The 21,832-nt window shown below is 40.2% G+C and overlaps 1 protein-coding gene across 1 annotated transcript in view; it reads right to left on the bottom strand.

Moving 5' to 3' along the window:
* ALDH1A1 (aldehyde dehydrogenase 1 family member A1) overlaps positions 1-21,497 on the bottom strand; it is a 46,141-nt gene extending 24,644 nt beyond the window's left edge. The window contains exons 1-3 of the mRNA XM_024105420.3: positions 21,235-21,497; positions 10,274-10,378; positions 3,647-3,787 (exon numbers count right to left, since the gene is read on the bottom strand). Coding sequence (XP_023961188.1) covers positions 3,647-3,787; positions 10,274-10,378; positions 21,235-21,330 — 342 coding nt within the window. The 5' untranslated portion in view covers positions 21,331-21,497. The remainder of the gene's footprint in view (positions 1-3,646; positions 3,788-10,273; positions 10,379-21,234) is intronic.
* Between the last annotated feature and the right edge of the window lie 335 nt (positions 21,498-21,832).

Consider the following 21,832-nt stretch of genomic DNA (forward strand, 5'->3'; position numbering starts at 1 on the left):
AGTTCCAGAAGATTGGGAGAAAACTAATGTACCAATATTTAAAAAAGGTAAACAGGAAGACCTGGTAATTATAGACCTGTCACTTTGACATCAATCCCAGGCAATGTAATGGAGTGTCTGACAGAGGACTTGACTAATAAAAAATAATTAATGTCAATCAACATGGATTTATGGAAAATAAATCCAGTCAAACTGACTTGATTTCTTTATGAGATAATAAATTTGGTGTATGAAGGTAATAGTGTTGATGTAATAGACTTCTGTAAGGCATTTGACGTGATACCACACAACATTTTGATTAAAAAACTTGAATATAAAATTAACACGGCACACATTAAAGGGATTAAAAGGTGACTAACTGATAGGTCGCAGAATAAAATTGTAAACAGGGAATCATCATCAAACGGATGTGTTTCTAGAGGAGTACTGCAGGGATTGGGTCTTGGCCCTACATTATTTCACATTTTTATCAATGTTTATGAAGAAATGTAAAATTATAATTGATGAAGTTTGCTGATGACACAAAAATTGGGGGAGTAGTAAATAATGAAGGGGACAGGTCACTGATACAGAGTGATCTGGATGGCTTGGTAAATTGGGAACAAGCAAACAGTATGTGTTTTTAATATGGATAAATATAAACGTATACAACCTGGAACAAAGAATGTAGGCTATGCCTACGGGATGGGGGAACTTTATCCAGGATAGCAGTGACTCCAAAAAAGATTTGAGGGTCATGGTTTATAATCAGCTCGACATGAGCTGACAGTGCAATGCTGTGACCAAAAGGGCTAATGCATAAACAGGGGAATTCTGAGTAGGAGTATAGAGGTTCTCTTGCTTCTATATTTGGGACTGGTACAATTTCTCTTGGAATACTGTGTCCAGCTCCGGTGTCCACCATTCAAGAAGGATATTGGTGGAAAGGGTTCAGAGAAGAGCCATAAGAATGATTAAATGATTAGAAATCATGCCTTATAGTGATAGACTCAAGGAGCTCAATTTATTTAGCTTAACAAAGAAAATGTTAAGGGATGACTAGATCACAGTGTTTAAGTACCTACATGGGAAACAAATATTTGGTAATGGGCTCCTCAATCTAGCAGGGGAAGGTATAAAATGATCCAATGGCTGGAAATTGAAGCTAGAGAAATTCAGATAGGAAATAAGATGTAAATTTTAAGTGTGGGTAATTAGCTATTAGAATAATTTACTAAAGGTCATGATGAATTCTCCAACATTGATAATTTTAAAATCAAAATTGGATTTTTTTTTAAAAAAAAGATATGCTCTCGGATTTACTTTCAGGAAGTTCTATGGCTTTTGTTATACAGGTGGTCATCTCAGAGGTCTTGGAATCTATGAGTTTATGAACACTTCCTATCTAAAATGAAAGAGGGATCCAATATCACGTGGAAGGTGTGGGAAATAAAAACAAATTAAGGAAAACAGAGACGTAAAAGAGGTTTTGGTAGGGGAGGGAAGGAGTAATTAGATATTATAGGACTGGCAAGTAAAAAACAAATCTGACTGCTTCAGCTGTCTTGTGAAAGTAGCTTATTTTCCTTTTCTCTTCATAGAGCTGGACGGGACCTCAAGAGGTGATCTAGTCCAGTCCCCTGCACTCAAATCAGGACTAAGTATTATCTAGACTATCCCTGACAGGTGTTTGTCCAACCTGCTCTTAAAAATTCCCAATGATGGAGATTCCACAACCTCCCTAGGCAATTTATTCCAGTGCTTAACCAACCTGACAGGAATTTTTTCCTTATGTCCAACCTAAACCACCCTTGATGCAATTTAAGCTCATTGCTTCTTGTTCTACCCTCAGAGGTTAAGAACAACAATTTTTCTCCCTCCTCCTTGTAACAAACTTTTATGTACTTGAAAACTATTATCATGTCCCCTCTGAGTCTTCTCTTCTCCAGACTAAACAAACCCAATTTTTTCAATTTTCCCTCATAGGGCATGTTTTCTAGATCTTTAATCATTTTGTTGCTCTTCTCTGGACTTTCTCCAATTTGTCCACATCTTTCCTGAAATGTGGCACCCAGAACTGGACACAATACTCCAGTTGAGGCCTAATCAGTGTGGAGTAGAGCAGAAGAATTACTTCTCGTGTCTTGCTTACAACACTTCTGCTAATACATCCCAGAATGATGTTTGCTTTTTTTGCAACAGTGATACACTGTTGACTCTTACACCTATATAGTCTGTACTGTATGGCAAAGATACAAATATCAGTATATGTCATCATTAAAATTGGTATATAAAATCCACATCAAAAGTACGACTCCTTTAAAATAGGTAAACCACTAGTTCAAATAGTGGAAGGCTCAAAATGTAGCTCCCCCAGTGTTTCCCAAGAAGTATGACAGCTAGTTCTTCCGTTAGGTCTGACAGGACTAGGTTAGAGTGCGTACTGAAGAAAAGTATACGTTCAGATCTGATTTTTGAAAAATAAACTGCCCAAGACACTAGCAGTGCCAACTCTCAAGTGTGAGCAAGTGACCACAGCCCCTATAAATCTTCATTTTTGGTTTTAAAAGCCTTTTGGAATGCAGGCAAGTGTTATTTAAGAAGACTGAATAGCCAGAAAGAAAGGGAAGGACAAATGGATATTTCTTTGCAGATATTTATGTATTTTTGTAGGCTAAGTATGCTGGTTCCGTTACATTAAATTGTTGGTGCCATCTGCAGCTGCTGGCTGTATAGTTTGAATGCTGTAATTGAATTACTCTGGGTGATGTGGTTAAATCATTGTGTTGTCTTGGATGTTAGCTACACTGGATGCTATGGCTAAATTTCTGGCATCTTTGGCAGCAAAACACTGTCCCAGCTCAAGATTTTGTGAACAATTACAATACCTGCTGGTTATTTTTTATGTAGCTAACTACTATAAGACCCTATCTCTAACACTGCTTCCAATAGCAAAGTGAACGTCTCAATGACAACAAAATTGGGCTACAGAGAAAGGTATAGGTAAATATTTTGGACCAGGTACACAGCTATTTGCAGCACTGATGTAAAGTTTTAAAGTGCATTAATGCAAGTTGTCAGCCATCTGATTGTTAAAATGTTCCAGTAAGGAGCACTACTAAATATTCAGAGTTAGGTGATCCTCTATTTGCTCACCTTCTCACTGTCAACAGCAAATATGTTGCTGCCTTTGGTCTTTGATTCAAAATTTGTCAGATACAAGGGAGGAGGGAGGAAGAGGAGGCAGTGGCCGTGATGAAAACGGTGCATTCATGAAATCCCAACTTCCTTCCATCTTTAAATAGTATCCACTGTAATTCTCGAAGAACGGAGCTTCACTTTTAGGCCCTGATTTAGCAATTTTGAGCATGTACTTAAATACCATTGAAGTTACATTGATGTTAGTGGGAACTGAGTATGACTTAAAGCTGAGCATGTGCTTAAGTGCTTTGCTGAATGAGGGTACAAAAGTGCTGGTCATTTAAACATGCCAATTAGCAATACAAAACAAGCCAGTTAGAGATTTGGCTGAAAACAAGCAATGACATGGCCTGGTTTTCAGAAGGACTGAGCACCAACTTCTCCCACCAATGCTGAGTTCTTTGAAAATCAGGGCAACAATATAAGACCACCCTTTCCCTTCTCTCTGTAAATGCTTTATACTTACAGCTAAGACTAGACGATCTCTTTCAATTAAGTCAGCTAGTTTATTTAAGAGCCTTCCCCGTTCTGAAGCATCCATTGTACGCCATGGCGACCCAAGCTGAAAAGCTTTTCTCGCTGCTTTAACAGCTTTGTCTATGTCGTCCTGTGTGTGAACAATATGGAGATTTATTTGATTGATATTTGATTCTGTTATATAATCCTGTTTTTTGCTATTTGTACAGCACCTTAAGTGTGCTAGGCAGAATAAATACAAGAAATCAACCTTGCTGCAAGCAGCTTACAGTCTAATTAGAAGAGAACAATCATTTTACATCTCTTTTTTTCAAACATGCTCACTATCACTTGACAAGTTTCCCAGTTATATGAAGTGATATAGGAAATAGCTGAAGTCTCAAAGCCCATACATAAAAGTATATTAAGGAACTCCACTTTTAAGTCTAGATTTTCAAAAACTTACCTCCCATTTTAGCACCCACAGTTATTTGCAGTTATATGTCAATGTCCAGGTAATTGCCACAAATCAGGCATCTAAACATCTAATGTAGCCTAACTTCTGGACATAACCCTCCCCCTCTCCCCCCAAAGGCTTGGTTAAGGCCAGTTTCAAAATATGTCTCTTAAAATATTTCATATGATAACCACAGATGTATTTTTTGGAAAACAAATCATCTTTGTTTTTTTAATTGTAAGTGCAGGACCTAAGCATTCTAAATCATGGAAGCGTCTGATTAATTGACCAGGTTTTAATTGCCAACCCTAAGCACTCCACAATGCTGGCACTGTCTCTACATTAAACATGTTAACTTGTCAGCCTATGGCAGTTTTTATAATACTGTTTATTATTAATCTTTTGGCTTTCACAACAATGGACCAATGTATATTTCACTGTGTGGAATTGTATTTACATGGAGGGTATTCTAGGATGCAAAAGAAGCAATTAAAGGCCTACTTAGAAATGATTTTCAGTATTTGAGAGTTTGTCGTACTTCACACATCCTGCTGCTCCTAATCCAAGTAAAATACAAATGGAGGTTCAATTCAGCCATTTGGGTTTTTTTGAAAGCGTTTTCTAGAAAAAGTAGGAATTTATCTGTAGCACAATTTTCTGTGCAATTTGCATGTACAATTTAAGCAGCAACTTCTGAAAATTTGTCCCATGCTGTAATTTGCCTGATTCTCCTCTCACACTGGTGTAAATCAGGAGTAACTCCACTGAATTCAACACTAGGGTAAAATTGTTGTGAAAGGAGAATCGGGTCCAATATTTTAAATTAATATTGATAACTGAAATTGAATTATCTTTGGATGACTTAATGAGGGACAAATCATGTCATGGAGAGCTCAGAAAGCAAAAGAACCAGTGCCGACTTGCTATGCAGGCAGGATCTTCCAACAGTGGGTACTTACAATCACAGCACAGACAGCTCCACAGTGGCTCTCCATGTCCAAGTCAGCATGGGGTTTGGGGGCAGGATAAAGGAAAGGAGTGTGTGGAGCAGGTGGATTCATGACCATGTAGCTCTGCTGACCAATCCTACCTACATGGGAAGGCACAGTAGCTGTGGGGAATATTGAGTCTACAATAAAGCTAAGATGTAGTTCCGCTAATATTTTGTAGCCTGATGGAGATGGAGAGGATTCCTTCCCCCAGGTACCAGTGGAGCTACCACATGCATAGCCCATGTATTTGGACATTGTGAAGGGATAAGGATTTGATCCCAAATTGAACATTGATACTTATCTGTCACAGATGAGAAAACTACACCTCTACCCCGATAGAACGCTGTCCTCCGGAGCCAAAAAATCTTCACCGTGTTATAGGTGAAGCCGCGTTATATCGAACTTGCTTTGATCCACCGGAGTGCACAGCCCCGCCCCCCTGGAGCGCTGCTTTACCGCATTATAGCCAAATTCATGTTATATCGGGGTAGGGGTGTATATACACTGTATGATGGAATGTAATCCATGTACTGATTTAGATGTAATGTTTTCCTACAAGTGTAAAAAAAAAATCAATGGTACACAATGTCTCTACGGTCTTATGCCATACACCTTCACTCAGCATGGATACCAGGGGAAATGCACAGCAGAATGAGGGAACATCTACCCTACAAGCCCATGGAGTAGCCTTGCAGAGGCTCTGTTGAGCCACAGCTCAATGGCTGAAGTAGCCCTCATGTACCCTTAACGTGGCCCTGCTTTGAGAGAGAGGATTGAATGGTCTGCACAGTGGCAGATCCTCTTCCTAACTCCCACAAATTCATGACCCATCTTATCCACACATAAGCCAATAGTGAGTCGTGGGTGCTCAGCACCTCTGACAATTAGGTCACTTATTTAAGTGCCTAGTTTAAGGCACCCAAGGGGAAAATATTGGCTTAGACCATTTAAAATTGTCTCAAATGTGTCTCAAATTCTCATTTTAATTATTTGTGGTTCCAATATCATATAATGAATGGAATGTGCAGATCTGACTGTAAAAACAAATGCAAATATGTTCAAGACATTTTCCATCATACTTGTTGAAATTTCAAAATTCTCCCATGCACTCTATCAGATATTAATGACCCAGAACAACTGCATAAAATAATAATTAATACCGATTAATTTTATGATGCCTAAGGATAATAGATGCTTATAGTCTATATATGATCAAATGCTTATTTTTGCAAGGATCTTTTCAACTGTACAGTCAAAAATAGCTAGTTAGAATCCATAAAACCAGAAAGCTAAACTTAAATTCAACTAATTAAGTCCTGTGAGCAAAAAATATAAAAGCCTGCTCTGTCAGTTGTATGAGACTAAATTTAATATAGAAATCTACACCAAGAGACAGAGACAGATAATTATGCACAGGGCCAGACTTACTAATTTTTTTTTACACTTGTTATAAATGTGCATTTACTTTACATCTCACTGACCATTTGTTAAATAAATGTAGTCATGCTTTATTATTACTAGGGGCCTTCAGGATTAGTGAGCATAGCCTGAAAGAGCCATCTAACTGAAAGGAAAACAGTTCCCATCCACATATGTGTCTGTGCTTTGTAATCTTCACTTTAAAAAACAAACAAACCACTGAAAGGCAGTGTACAGCTCTTTGTTAACTCTATTGTACACACAAATTAAATTCCTAAAATCTCTTGGCTCATTATCTAAAGACTAGACTCTAGAATATTAGGTTTACAATGACTGTGTAATTTACTAGATTTGTACATTTCACTAGACAATTTAGTTAATAGCAGTTGTCATTACACATTAGTTTACAAAATTACTGGACATGAAGCAAACCTGTATGCTGAACAGCATTATCTCTTTATTTAAGGAGTTGTTAGATTGCTTGTAAAGAATGAAAGCTACAAGAGTTTCAAATGTTAAGTGAACAGTTTCAGGTCATGAGTAATTTAATTTGAGGATGATTAAATATCAGGTCAACCTGATTTGCAATGTAACTTGATTTTTAAAGATTAAAAAGAGAAGAAGTAGAAGGGTAGCATTTTACATGAAAGGTACCTACAATGCCAGTGACATACAATCAGACAATCAAGAGTGGTTATGAAATTCTTTGCATAAGGACAAAAGGAATGAAAAATGAAGACGAAGCCACTCTGAGCATCAGCTACAGACCACCTGGACTGGAGAAGGACAAAAATGAAAAATTCCAAGACCAGATTTCATAGGGCCAGATTTACTAGAGTTTTTTTTTAAAACAGAGGTGAGGGAGGAAAAATCTTGGATGCCCCCAACCACTTGGTGCCCTAGGCGACCGCCTAGTTCGCCTAGTGGTTGCACGGGCCCTGCACTGAGCATTTGTTCAATAAATGCAGCCATGCTTCCTACATCATGAGTCTTCCTGAGGTATTTGAAACCATGGGAAACCATTCTCATGAGGGACTTTATCTAGCCATCTGTTTTATAAGAAATAGATCCAAACTTGCATAACAAAGATGTTCCAAACATTGCCAGGTATCTTATAATCAGCTCTTGTGCTTGGACACCTCCCAGACAAATCACACTTGGACCTGAATCCTATCATCAAATCCATGGTGTAGGTATCTGGTAAAGTGCTGAAACCTGGAACTTAGAATCCACAGAATTATGCTATAGACAAAATATTTTATGCTGAATCTGGATCTGTACCATATTAGGGCCAAATGATTACTGGAAGGGGATGGGAAGCTGAGCAACAGAGACACTGAACTGTGCTCCTATGTATTCAAAGGCTGAACACGTAATAAAGTAAACAAATTATTTGGTCTAGTTAAAACCAATAAAACTGGGAGAAATCAGAAAAACTTAAGAAAGGGGGCATTTCGGCTAAATATGAAGAGTTTTTTGTGACAGTGAAACTATGGGTATGACAATCTGCAATGTAAGTCCAGGCCCAGATTCAGGCTTGAGCCCAAACCCTCTTTTGTCTACACACAAATCTCTCTGGCTCAGACCTAGGTCCTAGGACCCTGCAGGGGTGGAGGGTTTGAGCCCAAGTCAAGCCAAGACCCAGGATTTAAGCTCTATTGCTTTACTGTGTAGATGCAGCCTCCTCTGACTTGGTCCTGGGAGTCTGCCAAAAGTATCCCACAGTTCCATGGGACAACTTCCTTTGTCCTCTCTGTCCTTAGCATCTCCAATCCACTCAAGGGAAACAGACACAATCCCCATTGGTGTAATGCAGCGGCTTGGTAAGTCAGTGTTTAACCCTTCCATTGTCTTTCCAATGCCAAGCTACAAACACACCATGAGAGAGCCTTCTGGGTTTCCAATGAAGGCTGAACAGAAGAAGACTTTTGCAAATCATGCTGCTTCATGGTCATGGGAGCACAGCCAGATTTGGGTAAAACTCTGGTACAAAGCCAGCAAAACCGTGGACTTTAGTCAGAGTACTTGGAATGACCATGCATACCAGCAAATAGCAAAGAAACTGGCAGCATTCCAAATTTACTAGCTCAGTGACCAGTGCAGGGAGCGGATTAATCATCTCAAACCAGAAGTGCACCTTGGGCAACTCACTGGCATCATGCCCATTTTATGACTGGAAACAGTGAACTGGGGGGAAGTGGAAATGTTTTCCATTTACTAATCTAATCCATGTCAGTTAGAAGTAGTCCATGCCATTCATAGGTGACAAAACTCTTTGTGTCAGATTTGACTGGAGTTTGAAATTTTGTCCAGAAATGTGGCGGGGGGGATGGAGGATGGCTGTGGAGTTCTATGTGTTTGTGTGCAGCCATAACAGGCTAAACCATGTGGAAGATAAGAAATCATCCTATTGATTCATGAATTCTGACCCTGTTCCAGGTGCTGATACACCTCTATCCTGATATAACGCGACCCGATATAACACGAATTTGGATACAACGCAGTAAAGCAGCGTTCCGGCGGATCAAAGCAAGTTCTATATAACGTGGTTTCACCTATAACGCGGTAAGAATGTTTTCTGCATTTTGTTATTAATTTCATCACAGACACATTTATATTCACAAAAATCATTATTTGTGTGCAAACTTCTTGAAGCAAAAATGGGCCAATTTTGAGGCCAAAAATTATGTCACAAATGAGAAAACTTTATAGAAACAGAAAAAATGTGTGCCTGTGTATACGTGCATGCTTGGGAACGAATATACACAAAGGCAAATATTTGCATGAATGAAAACATTAACAGATAAAACCAGTAATTTTTTCCACAGGTCTAGTTAAAAGTTTTTCTACAGTTGTCAGCTGGAAATAGAACACTCGCATCTCAGGCTTCCTTTTAGAGAGTTCATCCAAAAAATGTCTCTGGTCATCAGCTCTAAAACTATGGAAACAAAAGAGCCTACTATATTTAAACATATCACCCTGTACTTGATAATGTGCACTGAAAGTAGATAGTATTATTAAGCAAAGTCTTTTCAAACAGAAAATTATACAAAATTATGAAAACACAGGAAATTTGCTCTTGAGTTCTTAGGGTTCCAGATTTTTGAAGTTACTGTATATAAGTGATTCCCTCCCCCCCAGTGGTCTTATACATGGCAAAATAAGTACATTTATCTTCAGCTATTACCACCTTTTGCAGTCCTCCCATCAAATCTTAACAATTAAGCATGTATGAGCCAGCTCTGTTTCGCAGGAACTGGTGCTGGTGATTCAGCAGGCCGCATTCATCACTGCAAATCTGAATAGGTAGTATCCCAGTTATTTTCATCATATCAGGTATATCATTATATCTTCACTGAAGGAACAATCAGAACAAGGAGTTGGGCAGTATGGGAGGAAAGAAGTCAGACATAAATAGCCAGAATAATAGTAAGATGAATCAAGAAAGCAATTAGCTAAACACAGGGTTTGGGGCTTTCTTTCTAAAATACTCTCTTTTTTTTCAAGTTTACTTAAGCGACTAAATCCTTCTCCGGTGTACAGTAGTTTGTGAACCTGGAGTAGTGCGTGATACAAAGATCTTGATCCTGGTCTCAGGGTAATCAATAGCAAAGCTGTCGTGGAGCCAAATGCTCTGCTGGTGGAAGCTGGTATAACTTCACTGAAGTCGTGGAACTGTGCCAATTGGCACCAGCAGAGCATATGTCTCATTGCCTTGCTGGATTGGATACAAAGAAAGCCGTGACATGACGAAGCTTTAAAAACCTACCTTGTCTCCTTCTTCTACCTCACAAATTTTATCTCCAGTTGCGGGGTTATAGACTGCAAATTTTTTGCCATTAGTTGCATCATGCCATTCATTATTTATAAATATCTGCAAGGAAATAAGGAAACAAAGAGTGGAACATCATCAATAACACAGTTTATTACCTGTTTCAATGAAAAATCAACATGGTATCATCCAATAGCTGAGAGCTATCCAATGATCCTTTTTTGTTTTAGGTCCCTATGCATTAATGGGTAATAGGCCCCTTCGATTTCTGCAGAGTAAATATGGATACATAAATGTGGAATTTTAAAGATTTTGAAAATTTCAGTAACATTCATCTATCTGCTTTGAGTCACCATTGACTTAAAAATGCAGCCATTCTCTCATGGTTTTCATCTCATATAATAAAATAATTGCTTCTTTAAGATTATTGGCACTCAGGGAACTAGCACAAGTGGATAGAAAGCAGTATATGACTTATAGAGTCTTCTATCCACTTACACAACTACTGCAGCTCCTCTAGTATTAATATATGCCTTCAACATGGGTAAGGATGACAGATGGAACTATGTAGCAGTATATTCTCCTGTCCTGCTCCTCTAGCATACAGGGATCTCCTTGGGGAACTGAACTCTGTGCCGCACAGGGAATGTAAACTCCCTGTATAGCCCTCTTGAAATCCTGTCTCCCCTTTGCCCAGAAGAACCACACAGGTTTTGCTGCCAGGGGAGCCTTTTTGCCTCAGAGGCAGACAATTTGTCACCTAACAGAAGATGACAAACAACTAGGTCAGAGTAGTCGTAGATGTTTTGGAGAGAACAATTTTATTTAACCATTTATCTAACTTTTCTTTCATTTCCTTTCAAACAACATGTGCCTCTGAAATGAAAGACAACACTAAAGAGCTGCAGCCAGTTTAATGAAATCTACAACAAAGAAGGAACCATTGAGGCATAGTGCAAGAGCCAGAAAATGTGGTTTGTATACTCCTCTACTTCCATAACACAGGAGAAAAATAAAAAGGAACCCTAATCTCTGTGATTTTATTTCCAAATCCCTCTGGCCTGAGGATTGGTGCTTCATTAAATATGATCCTAATAAAAGCCTATTTAAAAGCAGAAATGTAATGCTATTAATCTTTTACAGGAACTAAGGGATCTATTTCATTTCATGGAGGAGTATCCACAGATCAAGAGGCATTTACTACAATGACACTGCTTATTTAGCAAAATCATGGATTGTCTTTGTAATTATTAGATGGAGCTTAAAGACACATTGCACATATATTTCAAAATGCAAGCAACGATGCTGGAAACTTATTAAAACTGTTACAAAACTATAAATTGTTGTGTTATTTAAGTGAAAACATTGTGAGATGTGATATATTTTAAAGCCTAGGAAGTTTCACATAAACACAAAGTGAAGCTCTCAAAAGTCTAGCAACACAAAAGTGAAGGCTGTATATCTGCATTACAATAGTATGGGCCTATTTTTCTGCTGGTGCTGAGCTGCACCAAATTTACACCAAGAAACTTGGCGCATGGTCTTTAATTACATAACCACATACACCTCTACCCCGATATAACGCTGTCCTTGGGAGCCAAAAAATCTTACCGCGTTATAGGTGAAACCGTGTTATATCGAACTTGCTTTGCTCCGCTGGAGTGCGCAGCCCCGCCCCCGCAGCGCTGCTTTACCGCGTTATATCCAAATTTGTGTTATATCGGGTCGCGTTATATCGGGGTAGAGGTGTAGTATTTTTAGACAAGATGGCTACCAACTTTAGTTCCCAAGAGAGCTCCACTTTGCAACCTTCATGTTCTTTTAATTTGGAGGAGGGTGAGGGGGGGCGGTATATGGATTTTAAAATGTATCTGCTATAGTGTTATATATTTTGTGAAAAGGGGATTTCCAATCATAGGAAATGAGAAAAAAATAAAGGTTTTCTGATATACAGTAGTTTTTTTGTGATTACGTCACCACCCACTTCGAGTGTCTTCACTGGATCCCCGTCATCCACCACATCAGATTAGCATTTCTTGCCCTCACATTCAAGGCCTTACACAACTTTTCTCCACCCTATATCTCTGATTAAATCTTTTATCATGTCTGTTTCACCATTTTCCCTCTACAAATGACACCAGACTTGATGCTCCATGCATCTCCTTCTCTCATACATTTCTCTGTGCCTTATTCCATGCTTTTGCCTTTGCCTTTGCCTGGAATATCTTCCTCATCCCAGGTAACCAAACCAGCAACTGGTTCTCATTCCAATGATTTCTAATGACTAACTTCTTGCACGGTCTGCACTAGAAGTGGGCTAGTAACATTTAAAAACAAACAAACCAAACCAGTAAGCTATTCTCCCTTCTAAGTATCCTGCCTTATTGATTTCTGTCTTTTCGATTTTAAGCTCTTATATAATATAGTACTGAGCATATTTTTGGCAATTCACAAACATAATGAAAAACAAAAGATGTACTGTGGCCAGTATAAACCAAAGATAATCAAACTGGTTTATGCAGCAGCCTTAAAACTGCTGAGATCACCAACCAAAGATTATTTCATATTTGCCAGGAACTGCATTACATATGCAGCTTTAACCTTTATGCAGGCAGAAAGACCAGCGTGTGCCAATTTCCCTTTTTATAGCTGGAACAACCACCCTCTTGCACAGATAAGAACATTGAGATATCCTGGCACACAAGCACACTTTAATAAAACTAGATGGAATGGATATAGTTATCCATTATCAGTATCATTAAAAGCACAAATCAAGTCACTCACACAAGAAATGATTTGATTATCTTATTAGCAGATTCACTCTTACTCTGGAATAATCCCCCCCAAGAAGAATTCCTTAGACTGTCTGGCTGACAACAGAATCAAATGTGAGCACTTTCTTCAAAGACGGCAGAGAAGTTTCAGGATCGGCTTTTTACTCTGAATTTTGTAGTCTGTTCCATATGGCACTTTCCTTCCCCTTGGTATTAAGCCACACTGATCATCCTGACTGCATATGTTCTAAAACTACACAAAATGAGGATTTCATACATGGGTAATTCTGTCTCTCTCCTTGGTGTTTAGTTACTTGTAAATCCTGCTTGAAGGTTAGTACAAGTGCCTGCTCAGTCGGTATAAACAACGTTTCCCTATAAAATGCTGTGAAAGAAACCACAGCAGTTGCTATCAAAAAAGTCAACATTAACCTACAATTACCACCAAGTGGTATTGGAGGTACTGCAGTTATTTTCTTTTGTAACTACAAGTTAAAATTGACATCTCACATATTACCATGGTAAATTAGGGTAAACGGTTTTTTTTATGGTGAACATAAACTAGTAAACTGATTATAATAGTTCTGCATCAAATACTGTGATCTCTTTTGTGCCTTTAAGACATAGCCTCTTTTTGAGAGTGGTGCAGAACTGGACTGGCCCAGCAGTTGCTGAGAAAGTGAAACAGGAAAAATGCCTCCCCATATATGTCAGATCTGTAGGGTTCTAACTACTGAGTGCCTGTAAAACCTTAACATTGATATTGAATTATAAAAGAGCCCAGTGGGAAGTAAGTCACTCAACAATCAGGTGATAGCTCAGTGGTTTGAGCATTGGCCTGTAAAACCCCGGGTTGTGAGTTCAATCCTTCAGGGGGCCATTTAGGGACATAGGGCAAAAATCTGTTGGATGATTTAATTGGGGATTGGTCCTGCTTTGAGCAGGGGGTTGGACTAGATCATCTCCTGAGGTCCCTTATAGTCCATGATTTCTAAAGTACTGTTTTTGATATAAATGTTAACTAGCACAAGGTTTTGTTTATTAACTGGGCAATATCCACACTCCATTAAAGATTTCTTCACCAGCTCTGAAGAGCTAATTTTTCTTTCACAAAAAAGTCAACACTTTTTGGTGAAATACCTCACAAGCAGCATATAGTTTGGTTTAGAAAAGGAAGGAGGAAAAACATCAGGAAGAAATATCCTGGTGGGTAAAAAGATTAGTGCTCACACTGGTGCTTGCTGTTACCTTAGCTATTCTTTATTGTGGGCATTATTATATAGGAAGACCAATAGTAAAAATAAGTACCATCCCCTATCAAGTCTTCTCCATTATCTGTGGATCCAGACCCCTCACTCTCTGCATTATATTTTGCAACAAGTGGAGGTTTTTTAGTGGGCATATCTCTATGAGCATAGCTAAAACCATCGACTTCTGGCACAAAGATCCTCTGCCAGTCCCTCATATTACCACCACAGAAACAAATCAGAGGGTGCAGAAGGACAAAGCTGCAGCAGAATGAGCACGAGAAAAAATTATTCCCATTTCCAATATCACCCTGTTCTGTAGCTCAGCCTAGTAGGAATTTGTTTTAACTTGCTTGATTTCCCAGTATGCTACAGTATGCCAGATTCATATCTGTCTGTGAAAGGAGTAATAGTGAAACATACCCTTTTTGGAAGTTGTTCAAATATTGGTTTAGGTACTGCATTTAGAGTACTGACACAATGGTATTATTTTAGTGTCCCTTACTTATTATTGTTCCTAATGTCACTTCCTCCTAATCCCAACCTTTCACTATGTACAAACCTGTACAATGTACAAGAGCAGGGAAAATTGCAGTATCCAGACATCTCCATTAGGATACATTATGACTTTGCTTATACAGGTATGAACTAAAGAAAATGGTACAAAAAGCCAAAATCCAACCTACACACAATGTTACATATGTTGTAACACTGGGTATATTCCGGAATATGTTGGCAGCTATGCTCCTTTGGAGTGTACACCGCATGGACACATGGGTTGGGGTGTACTGAAAACAGAAATAGCTAGTGCACAAGCCAACGTGAACAGACACTGCCACAAAGATCAACCTCTGGCTTGCTTGCATTGCAGTACACTCGTTGCCCATGCTTATGAAAGCAGTAGCAGTTATCTTCCATCATGGTGTGGCAGTTTGCTATCAGATATCCAGGTCTTCCATAGTAGGGTGTTTCTTTTGCCAGATGTTCATCCACTGTTGCACATGCTGCATGGGTGTTCACCTGTAAGGACTGGCCATGACTCATTGGGTTTAAGAGTTTTTGACAAGTCAAATCTTTGCTGCAAGTAACTTTTTACTTAGAAATGTTATTGGGTGCACTGTATAGCTATTGTTTTCACTGAGATCTTCAAGTAAGATGGCAAGTCTCTTAATGACCATATGAAGAGCTGTCCTTCACACTCCTGTCTTTTCCACTAGAACTAGAACTCAACATTTGTTATAGATGGATTCTGACACGGTTCTACAGTTCTGAAGCTTTATATTTAAAAATACAGACCCAGATGGTAGCTCTATGGCGGCTGCAAACAAAATCTCATTTGATTGGCATTCATCTTCAGTGATAAAAGTATAGTAAAATCCTGATTCTCCAAACTACTTGGGTTACAGGAATTCATTCCAGATCATCAGAAATGTGGGAAATAGGCAGCTCTGCAAGGGTTTAGCTTCAGCCTTGTAAGGTTTAGGCAAAATTGAAGTCTTAAGTTTCTTGTCTGGGGATTTTATTTTATGGCTTTGCCCTTTTTATGGCTCAGTTTCACAATCTGGAAAATATAGATAATATTTCTCCATCACACAGGTGTATTGTGAAAATTGATTAGTGTTTGCAAGACACTCTTAAGACAAAGAGGGCTGTATTTTACTATTGTTATTTATCACACACAGACAGCATTTGACCCACAGAGGGCTTGGTGTGAAGTGGAACCTACTGCAGCTCTGCAGAAAGAGAGAAGGTTTCACAGGGTTGCACAGTGTGCGCGTCTACTGTATGCTGTGGAGCACAGTTCTGCAGGACCTCTTTATGTGCGTGACCAAAGGTCTCTTTAAGGGTGGCACAAGGCAGGATTATCTGCTGTGTGACTCCTCTGGCAGTTGGTCCCCAACTGGCAACTGGCTACTCTGCAAAGGCTTCAAGCCCCGAAGGCTTCAATAGCAATTGAGGAGTGGTTCCTAAACTACTCTATGCCTTCGGCGAATGAAATTCCTCATCCCCAGCTCTGCAGCAATCCTCAGCATGTACCCATGTTACAAATTGGATTTACCCCATGTTTATCCTTTAGCAAGAAAGATTTCCATCTAACTAGATATAATTGTTGCCCACTGTAAGATAGTGGGCAGATATGCCAGCCAGGAAGGTAAAATTACACCCCATCCCCCCCCCCCCCCCCCCAATAAATAAACCAGTTCAATCCAAGGTTATTTCCTCAAGAATGGCTTCTATCATTACAAAAAGACTCAAAACAACAGCAAAACAACTTAAAACACCTGAACCTGGCCAGCAAGTCTCAGTAAGTTGGGAAGGGAAGAACACACTCTTCCCTACAGGTAACCTTTTCTAGGTATCCTATAATTCCTGTCATGGAGAGACTCTCTCTCTAAGAGCCATCATATTCCTTCACAGTGAGCTCAGTGCTCAGGTTACCCATTGCATTGTTCCAAAGGTGGTCACCTGACTTCCTGGTCATGTGCCCTCTAGACTTGCAGTCCCTCCCGGGAAACTACATTTCCCAGAATGCCTGCTCTTAAGAGGCCCAAGGGATGTAATAGGAGCACTGTGCCCAATTACACTAACACTAAATCAAAAATTTGAAACACAATATTGAAAAATAGCTGGTATCCACTCGTGTACACTCTTACCAACTGTGATAATTGCTCCAAGTTTATAGTTCTGTACTAGGGTTGCCAACTTTCTACTCACACAAAACCGAACACCCTTGCCCCACCTCCTGCTCTGCCCCTCCTCTGAGGCCACACCCAGCCCCTTCTCACTCCATCCCCCTCCCTCTGTAGCTCACTCTTCCCACTCTCACTCATTCGCTCATTTTCACCGGGCTGGCTCAGGGGGTTGGGGTCCAGGAAGAGGTGATGGCTCCAGCTACAGGCTCTGGGGTCGGGCCAGGGATGAGGAGTTTGGGGTGCAGGAGGGGGCTCTGGGCTGGGAGGTGGAGCCAAGGAGTTTGGAGTATGTTAGGGGGCTCCGGGATGATGCAGGGGTTGTGGGAGGGGGTACGGGCTCTGGGCTGGGGGTGCAGGTTCCAGAGTGGGGCCAGAAATGAGGAGTTCAGAGTGTGGGAGGGGGCTCCAGGCTGGGGCATGGGGTGCGGGCTCTAGTGTGGGGCCAGGGATGAGGGATTTAGAATGATGCTCCAGGCTGGGACCAAGGGGTTCAGAGGGTGGGAGGGGGATCAGGACTGGGCCAGGGGGTTGGGGCACAGAAGGGGGTGAGGGCTCTGGCTGGGGGTGTAAGCTCCAGGGTTTGGCTGGGGATGAGAGGCTTGGGGGGAAGGAGGGTGCTCTGGGTTGGGATTAAGGGTTTCGGAGGGTGGGAGTGGGATCAGGGCTGGGGCAGGGGGTTGGGGCATGGGAGTGGGGCGGGGGTGCAGGCTCCGGGCAGCGCTTATCTCATGCAGCTCCCAGAAACACCGGTATGTCCCCACTCCGGCTTCTATGCGGAGGCATGGCCAGGTGGCTCTGCGCGCTGCGCCATCTGCAGGCGCTACCCCCAGTTCCTGGCCAATGGGAGCTGCAGAGCTGGTGCTTGGGGTGGGGGCAGCATGCGGAGTCTCCTGGCTGCCCCTATGCGTAGGAGCTGGAGGGGTGACATGCCGCTGCTTCTGGGAGCCTTAGGGAGCCTGCCTTAGATCCACTGCACCACCAACCAGACTTTTAATGGTCTGGTCAGCACAGCTTACCAGAGCTGCCAGGGTCCCTTTTCAACCGGGTGTTCCAGTCAAAAACCAGACACCTGGCCACTCTATCCTGATCATCTGTGGGTGTTTGATATGGTATGAATGGAAAATCCCACCAATTCAGCCAAACCTAAAGAGTTCCTTGAACCATCAAAAACCAGTCAATTAAACCTGAATCACTATTAAAGGGAATCTGCAGGGTCTGATTCTGCCCCACTTTCTTTGTGCTAGATCCACAAAGTGACTTAAGTATTGCAATGCTGAGCATTGTAGTGCTTCACTTTTAGGCATCTTGCTACCCAGTGAAAACCACAGCCCCAAGTTAGGCACCTAGGCCCTATACAATGCATAGGGAGAGTTTGGCACCTAAGATTGGGACCCACAAAAGCCAGCATGCTGCACGGGGAGCCACCTAAGCTAGTCAATCAGAAATGCTGAGGAGATGGATATAACATAAGTTCTGCCCCTCTCAGGGAGTTAGATGCCTAAATTCTGGGATTCTCAGCCATGAACTCTCTGCTGGAGTTAGGTGTCTAAACCATGTTTTGCAAGAAATGCCAAGGAGGCATGCAGGTGAGGAAAAAGGCCTCCCTTATATATTTTAGCACTCATCCAGGACACTGGAGACTTTGGTTGAATTCTCCTCTCTGTTAGGTGTGGAGAAGGAAGTTTGAATGCAGGTCTCTCATCAATCAGGGGAGTACTCCAACCACTGGGCCACAGAGTCATTCCTACTCTCTCGTTGGCCCAATGCATATTTAATTATTCATACACATTGGAACAGCTTCAATAGGAGAGACTGAGAGATCTGCAGACCAGAATATCTCATAATCAGCTAGTCAGGACCCTCCCTTGACAGGTGGGGAAAAAAGTTCAAATCCCTGCTCCACATCAGACAAAGGGGGGCACTGAACCCTAGTCTTCCACATTCCAGATGAGTGCTCTAGCCACACGCTAAAGGCTGTGATGGAGGAGTCCTCCTCATACTCCCTCTGCCCCGGGGCTATTTTGTGTGAAAATGCCTGTTGGATCAGGTGAAATAGGCAGAGGAATGCCTAGTCTGAGGATCTTGCCTAGTCTGAGGATCTGTCCTTAGGCATAAAATAGGTGCCCAGGAGTCTTAAAATGAGCTGGCTGTGTGCATCCTCACTGGCAGAAACATACTGTATGTAACCGTGGAAACTCAGGCACCTAGGGATTTTAGGCACCTACAGGGTTAGGTGGCAGCTGAGCAGGGTTTGACACTTTTTTTTAATTTTAAACCATTTTATTATTTCCTCTTCTTTGCTTCTAGCTGCAATGATTAAAATATATTGTATATTTATGTTTCACTTTTCCTTTATTTACCGTAAGTGATTTAACTTTCCACACACCATGGTCTTCCCTCAGACACTGAAGAGCAGCGGTGGCAAGAGAAATTTTGTTTTTTCTGCTCTCTCATGTAATTTAACTACCTGATAAGTAACTAATTGTGCTTTGATGCCTGGCTGTGGGAGCGACATAGGACCTGCTCTTTTCCGCAGCATCACAACAGAAATAATTTGTTAAACAATCATTGTCTAATTCTTTACTGTAACAAAGTAAAATATTTACCAGTACATGTGAGCCAATTTACATTTCTTAAATACCTAAAATACTTACTGATTTCATTGGCATGTCGCTTTAGGAGTTTAGGGTATAGAAGGAATTCAGGATCATTCCCCAATTCAGGATCCAAACTATCTTTAACAATTTAAAAATTAATCCATCCAAATTAAGAGCATGAGAACGGCCATACTGGGTCAGACCAAAGGTCCATCTAGCCCAGTATCCTGTCTTCCGACTGTCACCAATTCCAGGTGCCCCAGAGAGAATGAACAGAATAGACAATCATCAAGTGATCCATCCCCGGTCACCCATTCCCAGCTTCTGGCAATTGACTCTTCAGTGTGTTAAGTATCTCTTTAGAATGCTTAGTTCAATCTTTATGAGAAAGGTACAGACTATGATCTGGGAATATTTATATTTGGAAAAATTGAAGGTTAGCTCAAGAAGTCGCAACAAGAACACTTTCTTGATTGTTTTACTTGTGAACTTTTCTGTATAGCAGTAACATACTATGTGGCATTTTGATTTGTGTCCAGAACTTGAGATAGCCATGGCCAGCAAAAGCTACAATTGTTATAGAAATTTCTCAGTTTCTGTTTATTGCTGCATTTCTCTTTGCTCTACCAAACATTGTACCTGAAAGTCTGAGATTGCAGAAACTACCAATGACTTTGCTGTTTGCTCAAAGTTCAGAGACTCTTGCAACTCTCTGTGTACTGTGGTACGAAACACATTAAGTGTCTTTTTAAGCCAGGAATACAAGTCTCAGTTTAGGGTTAGCCCAGAGGATCCATTTCATGCTTACCTTATCTGTGTGTTTTTAAATGAGCATGGAAAGAATTTGCTATTGTACAATGTTCCTGATAATACTGACTAATTAGCAATGGTGGACTTTAGCTGTTTTATTGATAGTTGCTTGCTTAGCAAGACAAACAGATTTATTATCTGTAGGAAAATATGTCAAATGCAGGAGGACCCTTGCTTTAGTTTTGTTTTATTTTATTTTTTTTTAAAACCTTCCTTTAGACCAACATCATTGGCATAATTCTTAAAATCTGTTTGTAAATATCCCAGTTTATTTAAAAATTAGACTAACTGTTAACATATTCTACAATTACATTTTATTTTCTTCCTGTTCATTGAAATGATGTAAATGTTTCCTTCTCTGGGTCATTTACATTTTCCAGGATACTTATGACCACATATCTTAGCTTCTGAAAAAAATATGGACAGCACACCAAAAAATAGTAGTATAAAACTTACCAACTCTTTAGAAGAGTTTCTTGTGACAGAAGAGATCAGAGAACATTTCCAGAAATTACAATATACAAATTAAATCTAGGTAAATATTTGTAAATACACAATTGAGTTAGTGAGACAAGGGTGGGTGAGGTAATATCTTTTATGGGACCAACTTCTGTTGGTGAGAGAGACAAGCTTTCAAGCTTACACAGAGCTCTTCAGAAAAGATTATCTCATCCACCTTGTCTCTCTAATATCCTGGGACCGACATGGCTACAACGACACTGCAAACAATAATTGAGTTAGTGTTATTTCAATGGTTTGAACAAAACTACTTAAGTACATATATAGTCTTATATGAATGCCTAAGGCAAGTTAATAAACATGCATAATACTACTAACCTTAGTATACTTAATTTTCAGATCACTGAGTGGTGCAGGCAGAGCTGGAGCAGAATTGCTATCTGGGATTTGTTTTTTCGTATTTTCAGTTGACATGTTTAGTTAGTTCCTGAAACACAGGTGAAATGAGGAATCAGAGAAGCTGAGTGATTTTGTCCTGACTGAGCATTTAGCTTCATTTGTACTATTTTATCTGAACTGGCTATGGTATATTTGCATACAAGTCTATGATTGGATGAAAGATTTCACTGCAAAAAGAAAATGACACTACTTATTTCTAACACCAAGGGCAGCAGTGTTTTCACTTAGGTTGAAATCTGTATGATACAAATTCTTCAGAAATAAACTGTATTGAAAGACATTATGAAAGTTTGCAAATATTAGAGCATTTCTTGTTCTTACCTGCAAAATATCTTTCTTAGATCAGGCAGGTCCAGAAATTCGAACCTGGGCTCTTCAGTTTGGAGGTAGAGACAAATATGTTAGTTCGGGGTGCAGGCAAAGCCTTTCCCACTAGAGAGCCAGGCAGAATAACTTACAGAGCTGTAAAGTACTCAATTGTGATTTTAATACACTTGGAACAAATCATCATTCCTGT

This window comes from Chrysemys picta, chromosome 6 (genome assembly GCF_011386835.1).
Source record: "Chrysemys picta bellii isolate R12L10 chromosome 6, ASM1138683v2, whole genome shotgun sequence".
Classification (NCBI taxonomy): Eukaryota; Metazoa; Chordata; order Testudines; family Emydidae; genus Chrysemys; species Chrysemys picta.